Genomic DNA, 23,808 nt, shown 5'->3' with positions numbered 1-23,808 from the left:
TGAGGAGGAGTGAATGTCTAAACTGGCTAACAGAAACAAACGACACAAGCTGTAACATACACGAGGAGCATGAAGAACGGTGCAGAACGAGATGCTCTGACCAGATGCTGCGGATTCATTTTGTCGATTTTAATTAGCATGTTATTTCGATTGATTTCTGTTCTGCTCGGTTCTACCGGCTGCTCCACTAGCTTATCAACAGCGGTAAGCACAAACTGCAAAACTGGTGAAAAATAGGAAATTATACAATGTAGGAAGAGAGGTATCCCTTAGTAGGAGGATTTTTGTGGTAAAAGGACCAATCCATGTTAACGTGGGACTTTGTTTTGTTTTGCAGTGTTGAGCTTTCAACGTGTCGCGAGGCCAGCTGATAACAAGACAGCCACACTATACTAAACCAACTCACCAAGATGCAGAGACAGAAGAAGACCAGTCACAAGGAGCTACACAACAGGCGACCACCAGTGTGACCACCACAGCACCCAGCAGCATGCCAAAGCAACTACAACAGGAAGGGCCCCAGACTCCGCTCCTGGTGCGCATGCCTTTGTTCCAACTCAGCACTAACACACCGGATTCGACCAATCTCTGTCCAGACTGAAGACCGTTGACTCATTATGCGTTAGTGTCGGGTTGCGAAACAAAACAAACAGCCTTTCGTTGAATCAGGTGTGTTACTGCTGGGCTGGAAGAAAAGCCTGTACACCCACTAGCTCTCCAGTCCGAGAGTAGAGGGGAGTGGGGTGTACCTAAGGCTGGGGGTGCCTAGGTGGGAGTTACGGACCCTCACTTACCGGACGGCCGAACTCCAGCTCGGAAAAGAACTTATACCAAGGCTCGTTCTCTAAATCTATGTCATCTGGGTTTAGCTTATACGTCTGGAGAGAGCGGAGAGTGACAAAGAAAGAGGGAGGGAGAGAGAGGAGGAAGAGAAAGCACAGAGCGATATGGATCTCGTGGTTAGGATAGGGGTGTGCAGCGCACGGCTGCAGGGGTTGATGGGTAAAGAAGAGTGGGTCCAGATGGAGAGTTTAACACCAGGGCAAAGAGACAAAAACAGTGTTGTTACTGGGGCGCACACATCATTTTTGGGGGATAACTATGGCCCTCGTCATAGAAAGCATTGTTGTGCAATTCATTTTACCTAGCTACTTGTCACATTTCTCATTCAGATACTGGAAAAAGGGATAAAAAAGATGAATGGGTTGTAGGAGAACGGTAAAACTGAGCGATAACGATAGAACATTGGCTCATAAGGTGTCCTGAGGTGAAGAGACTAAACTGCATCACCATCTGTTGAACAGTCCTGTAGGATGAGTCTTTGCTGGCCTTTAGCTTGTGACGCCACAGTCATTCACTATAAAGTGCCAAAGCAGAGCAGAAAGTGTTGTGTAATGTGCAAACTAATCCAGCAGAGGGCAACATCTCCCTGTCATAAAGCCCTGTACAACTCTGGTTCATTTCAGCACACCTGGGCCACGTTCAAGTAGCCAAACACGATCAAACGTTGCAGATAGAAATTCCACGAACAGAGCCAACGCGATTCCTTATTCTACATGTCAGAGAGTCATGTTTGTTCTCCAAAGTACATTTCTATCTGGATGTTTCAAAACGTTAGGAACTGCCGAAACGCGCCCCACAGTTGAGCGCCAAACGGTCTTTCGAGGTTCGTTTGCTCTCGTTTGGTGGGTGTGACCTGATCAATATGGTCGTGACCATTTTGTAATTGTGCAGCACACCATCAGAAATCACCCTCTTGGCAATTACAATCACACCATTCAACTGAATGTTCAGATCAGCACCATATCCGCTGAATTAAACGTCCCACACCACTGCATCCTGCTGAACGTGGTCCTGAGTAAGTAAGTGAGGTAAAAAAGGAACATTGCTTTAACTGTCAATACACTGCTCAAAAAAATAAAGGGAACACTAAAATAACACATCCTAGATCTGAATGAATGAAATATTCTTATTAAATACTTTTTTCTTTACATAGTTGAATGTGTTGACAACGAAATCACACAAATTTATCAATGGAAATCAAATTTCTGGATTTGGAGTCACACTCAAAATTAAAGTGGAAAACCACACTACAGGCTGATCCAACTTTGATGTAATGTCCTTAAAACAAGTCAAAATTAGGCTCAGTAGTGTGTGTGGCCGCCACGTGCCTGTATGACCACCCAACAACGCCTGGGCATGCTCCTGATGAGGTGGCGGATTGTCTCCTGAGGGATCTCCTCCCAGACCTAGACTAAAGGATCCGCCAACTCCTGGACAGTCTGTGGTGCAACTGGCCATGGGTTCCTCCTAATGCAAGACAATGCTAGACCTCATGTGGCTGGAGTGTGTCAGCAGTTCCTCTTGCAGGAACTGCTGACACACTCCAGCCACATGAGGTCTAGCATTGTCTTGCATTAGGAGGAACCCATGGCCAACCGCACCAGCATATGGTCTCACAAGGGGTCTGAGGATCTCATCTCGGTACCTAATGGCAGTCAGTCTACCTCTGGCGAGCACATGGAGGGCTGTGCGGCCCCCCAAAGAAATGCCACCCCACACCATGACTGACCCACCGCCAAACCGGTCATGCTGGAGGATGTTGCAGGCAGCAGAACGTTCTCCACGGCGTCTCCAGACTCTGTCATGTGCTTAGTGTGAACCTGCTTTCATCTGTGAAGAGCACAGGGCACCAGTGGCGAATTTGCCAATCTTGGTGTTCTCTGGCAAATACCAAACGTCCTGCACGGTGTTGGGCTGTAAGCACAACCCTCACCTGTGGACGTCGGGCCCTCATACCACCCTCATGGAGTCTGTTTCTGACCGTTTGAGCAGACACATGCACATTTGTGGCCTGCTGGAGGTCATTTTGCAGGGCTCTGGCAGTGCTCCTCCTTGCACAAAGGCGGAGGTAGCGGTTCTGCTGCTGGGTTGTTGCCCTCCTAAGGCCTCCTCCACGTCTCCTGATGTACTGGCCTGTCTCCTGGTAGTGCCTCCATGCTCTGGACACTACGCTGACAGACACAGCAAACCTTCTTGCCACAGCTCGCATTGATGTGCCATCCTGGATGAGCTGCACTACCTGAGCCACTTGTGTGGGTTGTAGACTCCGTCTCATGCTACCACTAGAGTGAAAGCACCGCCAGCATTCAAAAGTGACCAAAACATCAGCCAGGAAACATAGGAACTGAGAAGTGGTCTGTGGTCACCACCTGCAAAACCACTTCTTTATTGGGGGTGTCTTGCTAATTGCCTATAATTTCAACCTGTTGTCTATTCCATTTGCACAACAGCATGTGAAATTTATTGTCAATCAGTGTTGCTTCCTAAGTGGACAGTTTGATTTCACAGAAGTGTGATTGACTTGGAGTTACATTGTGTTGTTTAAGTGTTCCCTTTATTTTTTGAGCAGTGTAGATTATTTTGCTGGATTCTTTCTTAGTCTCATTTAAACCTTCAACATTTACTCTGCCCAATACTCTGTACTATGAGCTTAATATTAAAAGTTCACTTTGACACCTGGAGCAAAACTCACCATAACTGAACATACAGGAACTCTCGCTCTCCCACCTCCTCTCCCAAAGGACTACAGAGTGCTAGAATGACTCCTACGCACCAGCCCTGGGGCTTATTCCTCAGTCACTTTCCATGAGGTTTACTGTGGAGCGGAGGAGTGATTCACTGCAGTGCCCGGCACACTGCAGACTGGCAGTGACATTTACCACCCGTGTCTACTGGGAAATGTAGTATATGAGCTGCTGGGGGGAAAGGCTTTTTGTATTGGACTTGCAAAACAGCTACTTCAGCTCAGGAAGAGGTGAATTGCACTGTGGAGGGGAGTGTACTCTCATTGCCATCTCTATGTCTAATTGGAGTACGTCTGACCTCCTTAGGCGGTCGATAAAATTAATAGGAAGGAGCTGAACGGGAGGCGCCTCTATGTGGGCCGTGCCCATAAAAAAGTAGAGCGCCTGACGTAGCTGAAGAAAAGGTTTATAGAGGTCAACCAACCACCCCCCTTCCCCTCTGGCTACTTCATGCCACAAGGCTGGCTCAGCTGAGCCCCAGCTCTCGCTGGGTGACCCATGTCCAGGAGCTATTTAAAGAGATACTTTGGGATTTTGGCAATGAGTCAGACGAACACGTGTGATACCATTTTTATGTCTCCGTGTCCAGTATGACGGAAGTTAAGAGGTAGTTTCGCGAGTCAATGGTAACTACCGTTAGCGCACTGACTGGAAGTCTATGGGTACAGTGTCTGCTAGCATGCTAGTAGCTACCCATAGACTTCCAGTCATTGCAGTGATCAGACTACAATCCAAGAAGTGGACCACAAGATGTTAATAATAGCCTTCTTTGTGGAAGGCCATATCCAGGAGGCGTAGATGTGTGTGAACTAGTTTCTCCATCAGCAGCGGAGAGACCCACACCGCGACCAGAAACACACACAAAGGTGATGTGACGAAGGCTAGAAACAGGGTTTAATCGTGGCTTTCTTTAAGAGAAACGGGGAGAGAGACAGCATAGTTGGGATGCATGAGGAAGCCTATAGCTCACCCTGCATTACAGACATCCCTGACTCATTGATATTCCCCACGCCTGCTCCTCTCCCTGTGCTCTACGTGGATTGATTCCCACATTAGGGTGTGCGTCAAATAGCTCCCTATTCCCTACACTATAGGGCAGTTGACCCTGACTTTGAATACCATCGCTATAGGGAATAGGGTGCCCTTTGAGAGGAAGCCATGTTGTTCTGGAGAACTTGTCTAAAGACATTGAAAAAGGTCCAATGCAACCATTTTTTTCTTAATATCAAATCATTTCTGGGTAAGAATGAAGTACGTTACTGTGATTGTTTTCAATTAAAATGATCAAAAATAAACAAAAATAGCTCCTGAGCAAAGAGCAATTTCTCAAGCAAGAATTTAGCTAGTTGTCTGGGAGTGTTCTGAGTGGGGAGGGGAAAACTGAACACTAGCTGTTATAGACAGAGGTTTGGAACTACCTTTCTTATTGGTTTATTAACTCATTTGTCACCAGGCAGGACAAAACTCCATCCCACCAAAACAGGCAGACATTTTCAGGCAGACATTTCAAACAGCTCTTACACTAAAAGAGCGTTATCATCATTTCCACAATTTTACAGTTTTATTCTATAGTGTGGAAATATATATAAAACATAGGAAAATCATGTATACGTTTGCAGAAACTAAACACGCTTTTAAGCTAAACAACGTCCTTAACTTCAGAAGAGTTCTCTTTCACCCCCCTCCTCCTTTACCTCCCTCTCTCTCTCCTAAACGATCACCCTCAAGTCCATGGAGCAGACAGACTAGCACGTGGATGGCCGACCCTCCTCCTGCAAGATGTCGCTCCAACAGGGTTGGAGCAAAACCCTGCATTGCGACAGGCTCTCCAGGAGGATGGTTGACCAGTCCAATACAGGTGATATAATACACAACTATCCCCTCACGTCACCTCTTGCCCTCAATTCCATGGAGCAAATAACCCCAGCCTCACCAATACAATGGGTAACACACAGATAGGAAGTGAAAAGAAGATTCCAACCTTTTGCCTTTGTGGTCCATTACATTTTGTTAAAAAGGTCACTGAAATGCTTTACAACGGGTTGGTCAAAACAAGCATTGTGATTGGTTGAGACGCATTCTAAGCCATACAAAAAAACAAAAACAGTTTAGCATTGGTAAGCATTTGACGCAAAAACGGGCATTTTGTTTTCTGTTCCATCTGAGAAATCCCTACGCATTCACTGTCCCATCAGCCCAGCCAGCCAATTCATTAACCTGATCTCCACTGTAAATGCATCTAGACATTATTTCCCCCTACTTCTAGCCCACACAATTGCTATAATTGGGCACAACACCACAACACAAAACCTCCGCTTCAGTTTTGACGCCCTCCGGAAGGTGATTGCGTGAAAAGGAAACCATTTAAAAAAGGAGTGAACACTGTCCGTTGAATACATTTAAATGGGTACACTTTATGGAAATCCAAATATAAGCTTGCTTCTAGGCCTACAGAGCATTGGGAAAGTATTCAGACCCCTTGACTTTTTCCACATTTTGTTACGTTACAACTTTATTCTAAAATGAATTAAATGGTTAGTTTTTCCCTAATCAATCTACACACAATACCCCGTAATGACAAATCAAATACATTTTATTTTATTTTAAACATGACATTTACATAACTATTCAGACTCTTTACTCGGGACGTTGTTGAAGCACCTTTGGCAGCAAATAAAGCCTCAAGTCTTCTTGGGTATGAGGCTACAAGCTTGGCACACCTGCCTTTGGGGAGTTTCTCCCATTCTCTGCAAATCCTCTCAAGCGCCGTCAGTTTGGATGGGGAGCGTCGTCGCTGCACAGCCATTTTCAGGTCTCTCCAGAGATGCTTGATTGGGTTCAAGTCCGGGCTCTGGTTGGGCAACTCAAGGACATTCAAGAGACTTGTCTCGAAGTCACTCCTGCGTTGTCTTGGCTGTGTGCTTAGGGTTGCTGTCCTGTTGGAAGGTGAACCTACGCCCAAGTCTGAGGTCCTGAGGGCTCTGGAGCAGGTTTTCCATCAAGGACCTCTGTACTTTGCTCCATTCATCTTTCCCTCAATCCTGATTAGTCACCGTAGGTATGGTGCCAGGTTTTCTCCAGACATGCTTGGCATTCAGGCCGAGTTCAATCTATGGTTCATCAGACCAGAGATTCTTGTTTATCATGGTCTGAGATTCCTTTAGGTGCCTTTTGGCAAACTCAAAAGGGGCTGTCATGTGCGGACAGATCTAGATAGAGTCTTTGTGGTTCAAAACTTCTCCCATTTAAGAATGATGGAGGCCACTGTGTTCTAGGGGACCTTCAATCCTGCAGTTATTTTTTGGTACCCTTCCCCAGATCTGTGCCTCGACACAATCTTGTCTCAGAGCTCTACGGACAATTCCTACGACCTCATGGCTTGGTTTTCAACTGTGGGAACGTATATGGACATGATTTGGAAAGGCACACACCTGTCCAATCAAATGCATATACCACAGGTGGACTTCAAGTTCTAGAAACATCTCAAGGATGATCAATAGAAACAGCAAAAAACTAAATAAATAATGACTTGTTTTTGCTTTGTTATCATGGGGTATTGTCTATAGATTGATGAGGGAAAAAAAGTAATTTTATCAATGTTAAAATACAGTGGCTTACGAAAGTATTCACCCCCCTTGGCATTTTTCCTATTTTCTTGCATTACAACCTAGAATTAAAATAGATCATTTGATTTAGACAACATGCCTACCACTGAGGATGCAACATTTTTCTATTGTGAAACAAACAAAACAAAAACAACAGAAAACTTGAGCGTGCATAACTATTCACCCCACAAAGTCAATACTTTGTAGAGCCACCTTTTACAGCAATTACATCTGCAAGTCTCTTGGGGTATGTCTCTATAAGCTTGGCACATCTTGCCACTGGGATTTTTGCCCATTCTTCAAGGCAAAACTGCTTCAGCACCTTCAAGTTGGATGGGTTCCGCTGGTGTACAACAATCTTTAAGTCATACCACAGATTCTCAATTAGATTGAGGTCTTTAAATGTTCCCTTAAACCACTCAAGTGTTGCTTTAGCAGTATGCTTAGGGTCATTGTCCTGCTGGAAGGTGAACTTCTGCCCCAGTCTCAAATCTCTGGAAGACAAACAGGTTTCCTTCAAGAAATTCCCTGTATTTAGCGCCATCATCATTCCTTCAATTCTGACCAGTTTCCCAATCCCTGCTGATGAAAACATCCCCACAGCATGATGCTGCTGCCACCACCATGCTTCACTGTGGGGATAGGGTTCTCGGGGGGATGAAAGGTGTTGGGTTTGCGCCAGACACAGCGCTTTCCTTGATGGCCAAAAAGCTACATTTTAGTCTCATCAAACCAGAGTACCATCTCCTATGTGTTTGGGGAGTCTCCCATATGCCTTTTGGAGAACACCAAACGTGTTTGCTTATTTTCATCTTTAAGCAATGGCCACTCTTCCGTAAAGCCCAGCTCTGTGGAGTGTACAGCTTAAAGTGGTCCTTTGGACAGATACTCCAATCTCCGCTGTGGAGCTTTGCAGATTAATGCCCTCCTTGCCTGGTCTGTGAGTTTGTGGGTGGCCCTCTTGGCAGGTTTGTTGTGGTGCCATATTCTTTACATTTTTTAATAATTGATTTAATGGTGCGCCGTGGGATGTTCAAAGTTTCGGATACTTTTTTATAACCCAACCCTGATCTGTACTCCTTTGGTCGTCATGGTGCCGCTTGCTTAGTGGTGTTGCAGGCTCTGAGACTTTCATTTTACTTCACCAATTTGGACTATTTTGTGTATGTCCACTACATGAAAAACAAATAAGAACCTATTTAAATTACAGGTTGTAATGCAACAAAATAAGAATAACGCCAAGGGGGATGAATACTTTTGCAAAGCACTGTAAGGCTGTAACAAAATGTGTAAAATGTCAAGGGGTCTGAATACTTTCCGGATGCACTGTATATACACTGCTCAAAAAAATAAAGGGAACACTAAAATAACACATCCTAGATCTGAATGAATGAAATATTCTTATTAAATACTTTTTTCTTTACATAGTTGAGTGTGCTGACAACAAAATAACACAAAAATCATCAATGGAAATCAAATTTATCAACCCATGGAGGTTTGGATTTGGAGTCACACTCAAAATTAAAAGTGGAATACCACACTACAGGCTGATCCAACTTTGATGTAATGTCAGTAGTGTGTAATGCTCAGTAGTGTGTGGCCTCCACGTGCCTGTATAACCTCCCTACCATGCCTGGGCATGCTCCTGATGAGGTGGCGGATGGTCTCCTGAGGGATCTCCTCCCAGACCTGGACTAAAGCATTCGCCAACTCCTGGACAGTCTGTGGTGCATGGAGCGAGACATGATGTCCCAGATGTGCTCAATTGGATTCAGGTCTGGGGAATAGGCGGGCCAGTCCATAGCATCAATGCCTTCCTCTTGCAGGAACTGCTGACACACTCCAGCCACATGAGGTCTAGCCTCATGTGATTGACTTGGGAGTTACATTGTGTTGTTGAAGTGTTCCCTTTATTTTTTTGAGCAGTGTACATAAAGGTGCATATAAAGCACATGGGACATTAATACATCTTAAATTAGTTTCATGACTAATTTCAGAATTGACATTATTACGAAACTTAAGTTCACTAACAGAACATCTATATTATTAACACTCAAAGGCCATTACCTTTCTAAAAATACACATTCAAGGATCAGTACCCCCTCAGGCTTAAAAATACCACTATTATATAATTGCTTTCCTACTCAACCTTAACAAGCATATCAGCCCAAAATAGCAGTCAGACAGTTCGACCACTTCAGGACACGTAATAGAAATGCCTTTATCCCCCTAATGGTTGAGGTACAGCACCTCTAAAGGCTTCTTCCTAGAGCATAGGTCAGGGGTCTCCAACTCTGTTCCTGTAGACAGAGCCTTGGTGTTTACAGGGTTTTGTTCCAACCCAGCTCCAAAAACACACCTCTTATTCACTCTGGATCTTAATATCTGGAATCGGGTGTATTCGTGCTGGGTAGGAACAAAAGCCTACACCTAGCTCTCCAGGACCGAGAGTTGGAGATCACTCGCTTATTAGGAAACAAGGACGCTGTAGATTAGAGGGTGATTACGGGGAGTTTTAAATGGCTTAGATAATGACAATGTAGGCCAGGGGTGTCAAACTAAATTCCTGAAGGGCTAAGTGTCAGCGGGTTTTCTCTCCTCCCTTGGATTAGTTAGGAACTCTCCTCACCTGGTTGTTGGGTTCATTTATGGCAGTCTAATTGGACACCAATTGAAAGGGAATAACAAAAACCAGGAAACACATGGCCCTCCGGGAATTGAGTTTGACACCCTGATGTAGGCTAATACAAAAAGTGACAAGACGTGCTTTTGGGCACTCACCGGCCTCTCCTGCTCCAGAATGGATGATTTCCCTGGCTCGTACTCGAATATACTCCTGGGTTCAGCGCGGTACTTTCTAGTGTCCACTTTCCTATCGGGAGGGCCCCACTGATTCCTGGTGAGAAAATAAATGAAAAACATCAGTGTGATCTTGGACCTAGTTTAAGATGAGACCTAGACCTAGGATCTAGGTCTAAGGTATCACCTACAGTGAGGGTCTCAAGTGACTAGGCCTAGGTAAGGACAAAGCCTATGTCTAGGCCTACATTGCAGACTAGGCCTAAGATGTAGACTAACAGGCCATTGGTCTAGGACCAAGTGAAAGAAAACCAGATCGCAGTGTCTTACATGGTGTCGGGAGAGTCTCGCTCCCGGTCGCTGTCTCTGGACCTCAGCTGTAGGAGGGAGGGCTTGGGCGGGGGTGGCGGTGGCACGGGGGAGGGCTCCCTGAAGGTCCCGGGGCCTCCATTGTCCGACGGGCTCTTGGCCAGGGGCCGGTACGTTTGTGTCCTGGGGGGAGGGTAGGCCACGGTGGGGTTGGAGGACTGACCATATGTGTCTATAGATAGATAGGAGAGAGAGATATAGATAGAAAGAGAAATATAGATAGAGATAGAAAGAGAGAGGAGAGAAGAGAGAAAATAGAGAAAGAGGTGGAGGAAGAATAGAGAGAGAGATATATGGTGGGGCGGAAAAAATAGAAAGAGAGCGATAGACAAAGAGTGGAAGGAAAGGAGAAGAAGGGGCTGGTAAACTAAGCATTCTTGTGAGTCAGGTGTTTTCATTGTCCTTGAACACAGGACAACGTGATGAACCAGCGGCATACATTTGAATCTTCAATAAGAGATCTTTGAGACGCTTACCACTGTCACCGCTGACAGTGTATGTGGCGTTGTACGAGTCGGCATAGTCGTCATCTGTAAAAACACGGAAGAAGGTGAGCAGAACACACACACCCTGCCGAGACCACCCTTTTCCCTGCCTCCATTTGTGCGCACACACACACAGATTCCCTACCTCCATTACTGCAGAAATATTCTGCCCATCTCAGGGAAAACATCAGTGGGCACACTAAGGCACCCTAGGTAGCTTATCAGCAGGGTGAATACTGAAGATCAAAGTATAAGGACCCAGGATAATGAAGGGCTGACTATTGACATTATCCTTTGAGAACTACAATATACTTTGTGTGTGTGTGTGTGTGTGTGTTGTTAAGAACAAATATGCCTTGTATTGACTATGTGATTTGGTGACGCACACACAACGGAGCAGCGATCGCGGCAGTGCATCTGTAGGTTTGATTAGACGCCGCTTCTCCCACTCAGTCCCTCCCTCTTCTTTCTCTTTCTATTGCCCTCCCTGTATCCGTCTCAGTCCCTCCCTCTTCTTTCTCTTTCTATTGCCCTCCCTGTATCCGTCTCAGTCCCTCCCTCTTCTTTCTCTTTCTATTGCCCTCCCTGTATCCGTCTCAGTCCCTCCCTCTTCTTTCTCTTTCTATTGCCCTCCCTGTATCCGTCTCAGTCCCTCCCTCTTCTTTCTCTTTCTATTGCCCTCCCTGTATCCGTCTCAGTCCCTCCCTCTTCTTTCTCTTTCTATTGCCCTCCCTGTATCCGTCTCAGTCCCTCCCTCTTCTTTCTCTTTCTATTGCCCTCCCTGTATCCGTCTCAGTCCCTCCCTCTTCTTTCTCTTTCTATTGCCCTCCCTGTATCCGTCTCAGTCTCTCCCTCTTCTTTCTCTTTCTATTGCCCTCCCTGTATCCGTCTCAGTCCCTCCCTCTTCTTTCTCTTTCTATTGCCCTCCCTGTATCCGTCTCAGTCCCTCCCTCTTCTTTCTCTTTCTATTGCCCTCCCTGTATCTGTCTCAGTCCCTCCCTCTTCTTTCTTTCTATTGCCCTCCCTGTATCCATCTCAGTCTCTCCCCCCTTCTCCCACTCAGTCCCTCCCTCTTCTTTCTTTCTATTGCCCTCCCTGTATCCGTCTCAGTCTCTCCCCTTCTTTCTCTTTCTATTGCCCTCCCTGTATCCATCTCAGTCAGTCCCTCCCTCTTCTTTCTCTTTCTATTGCCCTCCTGTATCTGTCTCAGTCCCTCCCTCCTTTCTCTTTCTATTGCCCTCCCTGTATCCATCTTCTCCCCCCTTCTCTCAGTCCCTCCCTCTTCTTTCTCTTTCTATTGCCCTCCCTGTATCTGTCTCAGTCCCTCCCTCTTCTTTCTTTCTATTGCCCTCCCTGTATCCGTCTCAGTCTCTCCCCCCTTCTACACTCTGTCTGTCTAATGAGTTCTGCCTCAACAAGGGCACATAGAGAAACCCACACACACAAACACAACACATGCATGTCCATCCACACACATATACACTACATGACCTAAAAGTATGTGGACACCTGCTGAACATCTCATTCCAAAATCATGGGCATTAATATGGAGTTGGGTCCCCCCTTTGCTGGTATAACAGCCTCCATTCTTCTGGGAAGGCTTTCCATTAGATGGAACATTGCTGCGGGGACTTGCTTCCATTCAGCCACAAGAGCATTAGTGAGGTCAGGCACTGACATTGGCCTGGCTTGCAGTCGGCGATCCAATTAATCCCAACGTATGTTTGATGGGGTTGAGGTCAGGGCTCTATGTGGGCCAGTCAAGTTCTTCCACACCAATCTCGACAACTCATTTCTGTATGGACCTCACTTTGTGCTCGGGGGCATTCTCATGCTGAAACAGGAAAGGGCCTTCCCCAAACATTTGCCACAAAGTTGGAAGTGCAGAATCGTCTAGAATGTCAGTGTATGCTGTAGCGTTAAGATTTCCCTTCACTGGAATTAAGGGGACTAGCCCAAACCATGAAAAACTGCCCACACCATTATTCCTCCTCCACCAAACTTTACAGTTGCCACTATTCATTGGGGCAGGTCCCGTTCTCCTGGCATCCCCCAAACCTAGAGTTGTCCGTCAGACTGCCAGATGGCGAAGCGTGATTCATCACTCCAGAGAACGCATTTCCACTGCTCCAATCGCAAGGAGCTTTACACCACTCCAGCCGACGCTTGGCATTGCGCATGGTGATCTTAGGCTGAAACCCATTTCATGAAGCTCACGACGAACAGTTCTTGTGCTGACGTTGCTTCCAGAAGCAGTTTGGAACTCGTAGAGAGTGTTGCAACGGAGGACAGACAATTTTTTACACCCTATGCGCTCCAACACTCAGCGGACCCGTTCTGTGAGCTTGTGTGGCCTACCACTTCGTGGCCGAGCTGTTGTTGCTCCTAGACGTTTCTACTTCACAATAACAGCACTTACAGTTGACCGGGGGATCTAGCAGGGCAGAAATTTGACAAACTGACTTGTTGGGAAATTGGCATCCTATGACGGTACCACGTTGAAAGTCACTGAGCTCTTCAGTAAGGCCATTCTACAGCCGATGTTTGTCTATGGAGATTGCATGGCTATGCGCTCGATTTTATACACCTGTCAGCAACGGGTGCAGCTGAAATAACCGAATCCACTAATTTGAAGGGATGTCCACATCCTTTTGTATATATAGTGCACACCCCCCACCTGTTGTATTAGACACATGGGACCAATAAAATGGGATTTGACCGTACACATTGCAATGGACACAGTGTACGGTCTCCTCCAGTCTACTGTACATCCACCCCACCTGCTTTGTGAACCATGTGGATCTGCTTGAACATGGTCTTGTACCAGTCCTTCGGCCTATCCACCGTCTGTGGGGAGAGAGAAAACAATCAGAAATCAATGTAGGCTACGGACAGACAGACAGATAGGCAGGCAGACAGACGGGCGGCCAGAGAGGCGGATCGATGGATAGATGGATGGATAGGACACGTGCAAAGAAAAGTCTGTGTGTTTCTGTTTGTCACGCACACACACTCCGACACACTCAGTCATCTGTCATCGGCTGACAGCGGAAGTTCATTTCTTGGCCAGTCGATAGCATTGACGCAACCGCGACCTGACTAGGCAGAAAAGTGTCTGTTTTGATTCCAGAGTGTGTGTGCGTATGTGTGTTTGACCAGACGTACCCAGATGGCCCAAGCCTGGCTACACCCCCGCTAATACCATGGTTACCAGCGAGGGGCCAGAAACATTTTCCGCACAGCGCATCTGTCTCTCTCTCTGCCTCTCTCCCCTTCTCCATGTGCTTCACAATAGAGCGAGGACTAGTGTCTGAAGTACTGTTATAGACGGCTGAGATACATACACACTTGGATACGGGCACACACACACACACACACACACACACACACACACACACACACAGAGAGAGAGACAGAGAGAGAGAGAGAAAAAGACTGCTCATTGCCCTGTAGTACAATAAAGAGGACTTTGACTAAGTCCCTAATTATAGCTAGCGGACATAAAAAGGTAGGGAGAGAGAAAGAGGGCGAGAGAGAGAGAAAGGGCTCTGAATAAGGGGTCTAAAGCTGCTGACATCTCAAAAGCATTCCTCCCACTGGGCCCTGCTCACATATCAGAAGCAGACAGGGATAGTCAGGGCCAGAGGTGCTCCACGTTCCCCAAGGAAAAACACAACGGTGAGTCATGAAACTCCACAACACACATTGAGTGCATCCCAAACGGCCCCCTGTTCCCTACATCGTGCACTACTTTTGGCCAAGCTACATGGGTGTCGTGTGGGACAAAGCCACCTTCAACGACCACCAGATATGGAATACAGGCTTACTGCTCTGTAGCGAAATTCATCCCACTTAAAATGAAACAGAGCTTTTAAGCCTTCTTAAAATGTGTTCTTAAAGTAGGTGTCCAAACAGTTTGTTTTGTTGCACTTGTCTTGTCGTCTGTATGCCTGCGTGTACATGCATGCGTGTGTGTGACTGCGTGGGTCCTCGCCTCACCGTGCGAATGGCGATTGGGATGCCCGTGTCATCCACGGGGCCGATGCCCTCGTAGTGGGGCGCCTTGATGACCGACACCCTCTTCTCTTCCTCTGAAAAGCGGGCGATGGGCACCGTGCTGCTCACGCTGGTGTGGCCCGACATCACCGACTCTGAACCTTCTTTATGGTGTGTGTGTGTGTAGTGTAGAGTAGTATGTGGAAGGGGAGAGAAGAGGAGGAAAAAAAGGGATGAATAGAGGGATGGAGGAAGGAAGAGAGGACAGTGAACTGACGTGAGTGATTTGGATGGGCTGGCCCAGAAAACACACAAACGTACACGCTCTCCTTACATTCTGCATTTCATACAGACGTACACACGCAGTCACACACACACACACACACACAAACTAAACAGCAGCCCCCTCACCACACACACACTCTTATCCACAATGTTGGTTAGCCAAGCACTTCAGAGTAGTGGGGAAACAAGTTTATTAGAGATATCCACTGAGTATACCAAACATTAAGAACAACTTCCTAATATTGAGTTGCACCCCCCCTCCCCCACCATTCTTGATACACACGGGGAAAATGTTGAGCATGAAAAACCCAAGTGTCTCAAGGCTTAAAAATCCTAGTTTAACCCGTCTCTTCCCCTTCATCTACGCTGATTGAAGTGTCATCAACAAGGGATCATAGCTTTCACCTGGTCAGTGTCATGGAAAGAGGTGTTCCTAATGCTTTGTACACTCAGTGTGTATACAGCGTATCCAGTATATCATAGTAAATGTAGGGCTGTGCAACGCTGATGCGAGTTATGAGCCGATAAGCATATTCCCACTGCCAGGTCCACTTTGTCAGCCATTCATTTTCCACTGTGCTCCCCTATCGATTAGGTCCCGTCTGCCTCTAATGGGTGTAAATACATCATATCCTGCAAACCTCAATAGTCCCATTACATCAACTAACTAGACAAGTGCATTAAAGAGCCATTATCTCTGGGCGGTAGTAATAGTGAGGGGATCAACATCGGAACAAAGTCAAAGTTTGGGTTTAGGTAAATCACCACAGTGTCGTGACTACGCGTACATTCACAGACATCAGAATACCGGTAATCAATTGGCTTACTTTGTGTGGAGGCGTACATTGTGGTTCAGGACCGTTCTTAGCGTAAGAGTTCCTGGTTATGTAGTGGTTGATTGAATTTTTTTTTTTGTCAAGCCTTATTCTGTGCTCATTATTTTTTTAAAAGGTAGACTCAGCAATATGGCATTGTGGTTCATAGCAGAACAAATGCCTGCTTGCACAAGACAAAAATTCTAAAATCAGCCCAGGCTGACACAGGTCGGGATACCCGCTCTCACCTGCGCTCCGACTCTGCATGTGAACCACCCCTGGGCTGAACGAGGCGGGGAGAGGGGGGTAGGCCGGGGGTGAGGAGGGTCTCTGGGGGTGGGGCGCACTTCCATTCATAGCCACTTGAATAGCTTGGCCCTGGAGGGGAGAGAGAGTGAGAGAAAAAGAGAGAGCGAGGGGAGATGAAGAGGGAGAGAAGACAGACAGAGACGGGACATCAGAACCAGAGGGTAAACGTTTATAGCTGTCAAAACTGATGAGACAGACACCCGCATGATGTTATCAGCTGGTTAAGAATCAAAGACTCGCTACTAAGAATCGATGAGTCTGTGATAAGAACAGGTTACCAGTAAGACTGAAATAACTATACGAGTAGATTTTAAGGGCCAAAGTGAAATAGGTCAATCTGATTGTTAGGAGAGGAGTGCAACAGACAGTATTGGAAAATCGTGCTGCATCAGAGAGAACATAAACAGGTTAGTTCAAAGGAAGTAGTCGAGTAGCTGGAAATCAACAAACATGGGCTTACTGCAATCAGGGATGTCCTTATTGGTTAGAAACGACACAGTGCAAACATAGAAGACTGTGTCACATCACTGTCACATTGAAAGACCAACAATCAAAACTCCCACAATGATTTAACAGACATAGGAAATAAGTTGTTGTGCCTAAGAGTTAATGGCAGTTGGACAAATCCTCACATCTTGGTACGTGAGAAACACACACAAAAGACACGTTACATAGGTGGGACCACGGCGCACAAAGACGTTGTTAGACTAAACCCTCAGAAGAGTGCGAAGGGAGATGTTATGACCGGGACAAGGGGGTAGGGCATACAAGAGCGCCTCACTCAAAGACGGGTGAGTGGATTAGTTGGAGGAGCTTGTAAACACTGGAATGTCTGGGTGGGTAACAGGTTTGGGGGTTGGGGGCTCAAGCTTCCTTGGTGTAGCCAGTAGTTAGCGACGTTGTGGGGGTGCGGGGGGGATAGTTACGTTAGTGGCAGCAGCGGCGGAGGTTAGCGGCGGCGCCTCGTCGTTGCCCGTGGTGGACGCGGAGGTCGACATGTGGCTGAGGGTGGGCGAGGGAGACACGCCGGGGGAGTCTAGGCTGCAGATCTGGAGCTCCTCCAGGAGGCCTGCCGTGGAGGATGAGTACTGGCTGAGCGCTGACACTGTCACTGGGGAGAGCGAGGGTGACATGCCCCCCATACATCCATCAGCACTAACCACGCTTACTCTAACCCCGCCGACTATGCCAATTTTTTGCATTCGGTCCCCCCCACCGCGCTCCAAGGTGGCGTATGGGGATGGGGCGTACGGGGTGGGCGACAGAGCTTTGAAGCCCGCCAGGTAGTCCAGTGAGTCGGCGCTTTGGTTGTAAGGTGAGCGCCGGGCTCTGTGGTCGGGGAAGCAGGGGTGAGAAGGCGAGCCCTGGTAGGATGGAAGGGGGTTATGGAGGAGGAAGAAAGGGAGGGTGAGAGAGTTTAAACTGATGCGGCTGTGCATGGTTGGGTGGTCCAAACAGGACAGGAAGTGACACTGTGTGACAGGAAACGATGTGGTGTTTTGTCACACTGCATTATAGTGGGCAGACTGTTGTTACCTTCACTGTGGGGTAAGAGATTGGATTAGTGCAATCAGATATCTGACACTGAACAAAACACACTGTGCTTCTAAATCTGGCCATCCCCCTGACAAATGCACAAACACACAATCCCAGTTAGTCTGGTTGGTTGGTTGTGCCTGACAAACCACAGTGGTGCAGTTGAAGAATAACTGACGGAGGTTGATTAGGAAACTGGAAGTCAGTTATAGTACCACCACATTCGCTGCAGACGGTAGAGGTGGAACTGGAGGGGGGGCCTTCACCTTCCTGCCCTCCCCATGGTCAGAAGCTGGGGCTGGGGCCTTGGGCTCCAGGGTAGGGGCCTTGGAGCCCGGTGGTTTGGGGTTCCGCGGGGCCATCTGGACGGAGAGGGAGTGTGCTGTGTGCTGGCTTTGGGGGCCGATGGATGAGTCTCTACGGGGGAAGGTTAGGGGGAGGAAGGGAGGTGGTGAGAGTCTCAGGCTGGGGGATGGGTTGGTGGGAGGGGGGATCAGGGATGGTGACGGGGGTGAGTCTGAGGGAGGACACCTTGCGCTCTGCAGCCTGAAGCTGGGTGGTGGTGGAGGAAGTAGCTGTGGAGGCTTTGACCTTGCTGGTGTCATTGGGGATGGGGTTGGCGAGGGGAGACTGAGGGTTTGTTTGTGGGGGCTGGGGGTTGGGTTCGGGTTCAGATTGGGGTGCAGAAGTGGTGGTAGTAGTCTGATGGTGGGAGTAAGAAGACCTGCTCTTGACTGTGTAAGACTCTTTGAGGACGACCTTCTCGTTGGAGAGGGCTAGCATCCCGGGTCCGAGGGTCTCGGCTAGGAGGGAGCTGTAGGAGGGGGGGATAGCACCTGTGGCGGGGGAGGGGTAGCTCTCTCTCCTAGGGGGCGGGAGGGGGACCTGATTGACAGCCTGCGCAGCCAATTCGAATCAGAGAAAACAGCAAACAAACACACATTGTTTACCAATGGAATGATTGAAATAAAGATCTGAGACAAGACAAAATCCAGGCCAAAGTAGAATACAAGAACAATACACCCTTGACCGGAATATATTCATTTTTTCCCTCTCTGTTGTAAACATTTTATGAGGTTGTGGTGCGATTTATTTTCCACTTTGACGCCAACATCATAAAAATGTGGCCTGGAATCAAATAAAGATCATTTTAGAAGATTGAAGAGATGTGTGGAGCCGACTGCTTCCTTGCTGCGTTTATCATCTTCCTCAAATGACGCATAAACACTGAACACACACTCCTCTGGAGAATGAAAGGAATCTTTGATTAGTCTCTTTACAGCCGCTGGGGAAAACAACTTACAACTTGAATCAACAGAAAAACTTCACAGGAAATTATCTGGAGGCACTGGTGGGGAAGGAATGAAGGAATAACACTGTAGGATTTATTCACATTATAAACTCCCTGATAAAGAATGATTCATACTGCTTTAATACTACGGATTCAACAATGGTAGCTTTGCCACCAAAATCAATCAGTGTGGTGTGAATACTCTGGTTAAAATGATTAAACACAGTAAAAATCTGTATAGGAATTCAACAAGGCACAGTATGTGTGTGTGTGCGCGCGTGTGTGTATTCACCTGTGTGGGGGACTTCTTGTCTTGCAGGTTGGGTCTGACGCTGCGGAAGCCCTTGGCGGCCAGGGAAGAAGTGACGTCGTCGCCGTTCCTCAGGCCGTCGGTGCTACGCGACCTCCAAGCATCTGGAACACACACACACGTGACAGGCCTTACATAACAACTAGACCCCTTGATGCCAACACACGGTGCATCCCTTTTCACAACGAACAGTCGAAGATAAGTTGGATATGAGAATTGTGTCAAGACGTACTACATTGAATGGTAGTTACCTGAATCTGACGAGTGAGAATCACTCCCTGTGAGGAGAAAATGAACACACATTAACATGTGACTTTTAGTATGCATGATCCTCAACAATATGCAGCAAAAGAGACATTCGAATGGTGGGTTCAGTAGTTTGAACACATATCCAAATGAATGCGACAGACTGCTGAAAGAGGGTGAGAGGAACATTTAGGGAAGGAAAAGGGGACAACTCAATGATACATAGAAGGGACACAGTTAATATAGAGTGCTGTCAGAGGCATGTCTGTTCTACACAATCGATTTCTATCAGAATGTTCCCCAAGGTTGTGTTCTACACAACCTATTCTCATCTCAACGTTGTGCCCTTCTGAACGCAGCCCTTACAAAAGCCAATGGAGCCAAGAGACAAAGCCAGGACATTATGACCCAGGGCACGCGAGAGAGATAGAAACCAGGGTCGTGCTCATTCAGCACCAAACGCAACACATCAGAGTGAAAGGGGGAGGTACCACCTGAACTTTCCCAATAAGAAATGCTTGTTTTCCGTTGCAAAACGTTTTGCCACGCTGTGCCCTATTGAACATGACCCTGTGTTACCGTCCACAGGGTGTTTCTCTGTGCATGCGTGTTTGTGTGTGCACGCCCCTGTGTGTGTGTGTGTGTGTTGCGAGAGTGTTTCTCTGTGCGCATGTTTGTGTGTGTATGTATGTGTGTGTGTGTGTGTGTGTGTGTGTGTGTGTGTGTGTGTGGCCGGAACGAGCGTTGAAAATTTCATGAGGTGCGGAGGGTGTTTTGATATCCCTGGCAAGGCTTAATAGCTTTCGCCCGCTGCACGCCATCACCCAGGGAATTCTGGGTATCCGGAGATATTTGGCGTTGACAGGATATGTCGTTAATAGCTGATGCCGCCGTGTGTGAAGCCGTTGTTGCCTTGCATTGTAATTTCGGGGGAAATGTCTTTCACTACGTTACCCATGAGCAACGTGGGGTCCATTACTTTTCACGGCAGGGAAATTAAAACGCTGAAGTGTCCTGTCATGTGGTTTCACCCCCTACGGAGCTCTAGCTGGGTTCCTAAAACGAACAGCCTGAGGCAGGCCGCACTTCAATATGTCATCTTGTTCTAAACAGCAGATTTGATGTAGAAGTTGTGCTTAAACACAGTCCTAGGATCAGATTATTGTACATCTCAATCCTGATTTTAGTCATAGGGGATGGCATAATATCTGATCCTGTATCAGTGACTAGTGCACCAGACTAGAGTTTGTCAAATAGGTTTGGCCAGAACATAATTAGCATATAATATTAGCACAGTTAATTGGCCTACACTACAAATTGTAGTGATAATAAATTCAGTGACAATAGCATAATAATTTTGCATCCTAAAAATCACCTTGGCTCTATTCAATGATAATTGTTGCCTATTTCTCTCTGCGTTGATTGGTGGGGAAAACAGCTCTACGTCGCCTACTGTACGATACACTACTCTCTTAACGTCAACATTTGTTCAGAACAATTTCCTTGACAGCAAGATACAATGTCGCTCTCAAAAAGTATTGAAAATGGAAGGGAGGAACGTACACTGGGATACGCATTAATATTACCATATTTTCCCAACGCCAAGCCAGTCTGTCTTATTTGCAATGAAAATGTTGCTGTTTGAAAAGAATTCAAATCGCAGACGTCATTATGAATCTAAGCATGGAACTTTCAAAGTGGCCTTCCTGCCCCACACAGAAGTCCAATGCAGAAACATTGACGCGAGCTGCACCCACGGCTTTTTTTGGCGGACACATTCTGTCACTTAAACCGGGTTAAATCTGCAGTGACAAGGAAGAGGATAAACAGTCGTGGACATGGACAAACTTGAGGCCTTTACTAAGAAGCTTGAGTTGTTGGATTTGGACTTGTCATCTGGAAGGATACTGCACTTCAGCACACTGCAGAAACGACAGGCAGAGGGACCCGGTGGCAGCATTGTCACAGAAGGGATGGAAGGTTTCACCAAGCAGCTGAGGGATCCCTTCTCCACCAGATTTGAAGACTAGAGCATGCCCGAGGATATCGTTGCATTTGTACGTGATCCTCTGATAGTGGAGAATTATCGTCTCTTGCTAAGAAATCCATACCCTCGCGAGATGAGGCCGCAATTCAAACTGAGCTGATTAAATTACAGACGTCGAGTCAAATCAAGGATGCGCTCAGGAGTGCTGAGATTTGGGGGGCATGCTCAGAGGAATACAGCACAAAAATACAGAAACTTACATTTTATGTGCTAACAATGTTTGCGTCACCTTACACCTGCAAGTCCCCATTTTCCTCCATGAACGCACAAGATTGTTTCTGAGGGGAAATTCAACTTTTCCCATTGAGTAAGTCACTTAGTAGCCTATATAAAACTGTACTTAGTAAATACTAACGTTATTGTGAGTGTTTATCCGGGGATATTTAAGTCTCAAGCGGACAGTATTTTATGTTTGTTCTGTCGCTACAGGAGCAGGCTATCCCGATAGACATTCAGACACAGACAGCATCTTTTTTTCCCTTTAAATTATTGTTTTGTATAGGATGCTACATTTTTGGTCAGTTGCCATTGTAAGTAGGCCTCTGGCTGAGGTAGGCCAAGTTATTTGATTTAGGCCTAGGCTCTGAAGAAATAGACTCCAATTATGCCCTCTGGTTGTTTGTGAATTATAAAGATTTTTGTTGAAATCAATTACTCAACTGGTGTAGTTCTTCTCCATCTGTTGCTGTGCAAAACTTGCATAACAACTTAGCTATATTTTCAGTACCAGGTGCTGTTCACCTCCTATTGATTGCGCTGGGGTTGCAGCTTTACGTTTCAGCATCACAAAATGGTCCGTTGCCTGCTTTATTAGTTGACTGTTCTTCATTCTCTCTCCTCATGAATGAAGTTAAATGTAACTATTGCATTATGTCGGTAGCATAAAAGATATTCAGAATTCATTTGTGGGGCCAAATAATATTGCTGGCAGGCAAGATTTGGCCCGCGTGCCGCCAGTTGGGGAACCGTGCTTTACACTGTACAATACAAGCAATATTTGTGTTTGATATCAGTCTATGAATTAATAAACACACAAAATCCCTGTCGGTATCTCACTAGATCCAAGTTCAGAGCAGAAATGGTAAGGGTGAGTCAGGGTTGCTATGGTTTCGAGCCACCACAGTACCATTTTTAGTGGTCACGCCCAACCGTGTACAGTGCACACATCCGCTGCAAAGCAGGTTGGGAATTCCCTCTTAACTCAAACAGAGCCCAGTCTTACCCAATCGCAGCAAAGCTCTGAGAAACTGACATGAGGAAAAGAGAGTGATATTGAGTGATAGCAGAGGAGAAAGGAGACGGAAAGGAGTGACAGATGGTGAGAAGGACGCTGGTCCCGGAGGATGACAAACGACGGTTTGTCACAGGGAGTCAGACAAGTGAAAGCAACAGGAAGTGAATGATGTCAAGGCGGTGGAAGGGATGAGGTGGAAGAAAAGACAACATTTGAACAAAGGGGCCATTTATGTCTTGATAGAACATGAAACCAAGGAATCTATTAAATAGAATGGCATCTTAATAAAATTAACAACTGTTACAGTAATTTACTCAATTACAGTGCATTCTGAAAGTATTCAGAAACCTCGACTTTTTCCACATTTTGTTATGTTACAGCCTTATTCTAAAATGTATTAAGTAGTTTTTGTCCTTCATCAATCTACACACAATAGCCCATAATGACAAAGCAAAAACATGTTTTTAGAAATGTTTGCAAATGTATTAAAAACTGAAATATCACCTTTTCTTATCTTGTAATTAAGTCTATGATTTGCATTTGCCAGCAGCTCTTTGCTGTGCTTCAAGCATCGAGCTGTTTATGACTTCAAGCCTATCAACTCCCGAGATTAGGCGGGAAATACTATAGTGCCTATAAGAACATACAATAGTCAAAGGTATATGAAATACAAATGGTAAAGAGAGAAATAGTCCTATAATAACTACAACCTAAAACTTCTTACCTGGGAATATTGAAGACTCATGTTAAAAGGAACCACCAGCTTTCATATGTTCTCATGTTCTGAGCAAGGAACTTAAACATTAGCTTTTTTGCATGGCACATATTGCACTTTTGCTTTTTTTTAACCTTTATTTTACTAGGCAAGTCAGTTAAGAACAAATTCTTATTTTC

At 46.3% G+C, this 23,808-nt stretch overlaps 1 protein-coding gene across 19 annotated transcripts in view; it reads right to left on the bottom strand.

Annotated features, from left to right (window-relative positions):
• sorbs2a (sorbin and SH3 domain containing 2a) overlaps positions 1–23,808 on the bottom strand; it is a 105,451-nt gene that overhangs the window by 23,192 nt on the left and 58,451 nt on the right. For 11 of the 19 annotated variants that reach the window (XM_042311999.1, XM_042312005.1, XM_042312014.1 and 8 more), the window contains 10 exons: positions 19,639–19,665; positions 19,370–19,491; positions 17,177–17,614; positions 16,190–16,319; positions 14,845–15,005; positions 13,626–13,692; positions 10,837–10,890; positions 10,322–10,532; positions 9,974–10,088; positions 795–878 (listed from right to left, as the gene is read on the bottom strand). In XM_042311999.1, the coding sequence (XP_042167933.1) occupies positions 795–878; positions 9,974–10,088; positions 10,322–10,532; positions 10,837–10,890; positions 13,626–13,692; positions 14,845–15,005; positions 16,190–16,319; positions 17,177–17,614; positions 19,370–19,491; positions 19,639–19,665 (1,409 nt within the window). Of the gene's footprint in view, positions 1–794; positions 879–9,973; positions 10,089–10,321; positions 10,533–10,836; positions 10,891–13,625; positions 13,693–14,844; positions 15,006–16,189; positions 16,320–17,176; positions 17,615–18,001; positions 18,517–19,369; positions 19,492–19,638; positions 19,666–23,808 lie in introns of those variants that run through there. The other 8 variants (XM_042312004.1, XM_042312007.1, XM_042312002.1 and 5 more) reach the window with 7 other exon arrangements.

This window comes from Oncorhynchus tshawytscha, linkage group LG34, assembly GCF_018296145.1.
Source record: "Oncorhynchus tshawytscha isolate Ot180627B linkage group LG34, Otsh_v2.0, whole genome shotgun sequence".
Classification (NCBI taxonomy): domain Eukaryota; kingdom Metazoa; phylum Chordata; class Actinopteri; order Salmoniformes; family Salmonidae; genus Oncorhynchus; species Oncorhynchus tshawytscha.
Note: the sequence above shows the minus strand (reverse complement) of the source record. Positions and strands in the feature narration are given on the sequence as shown.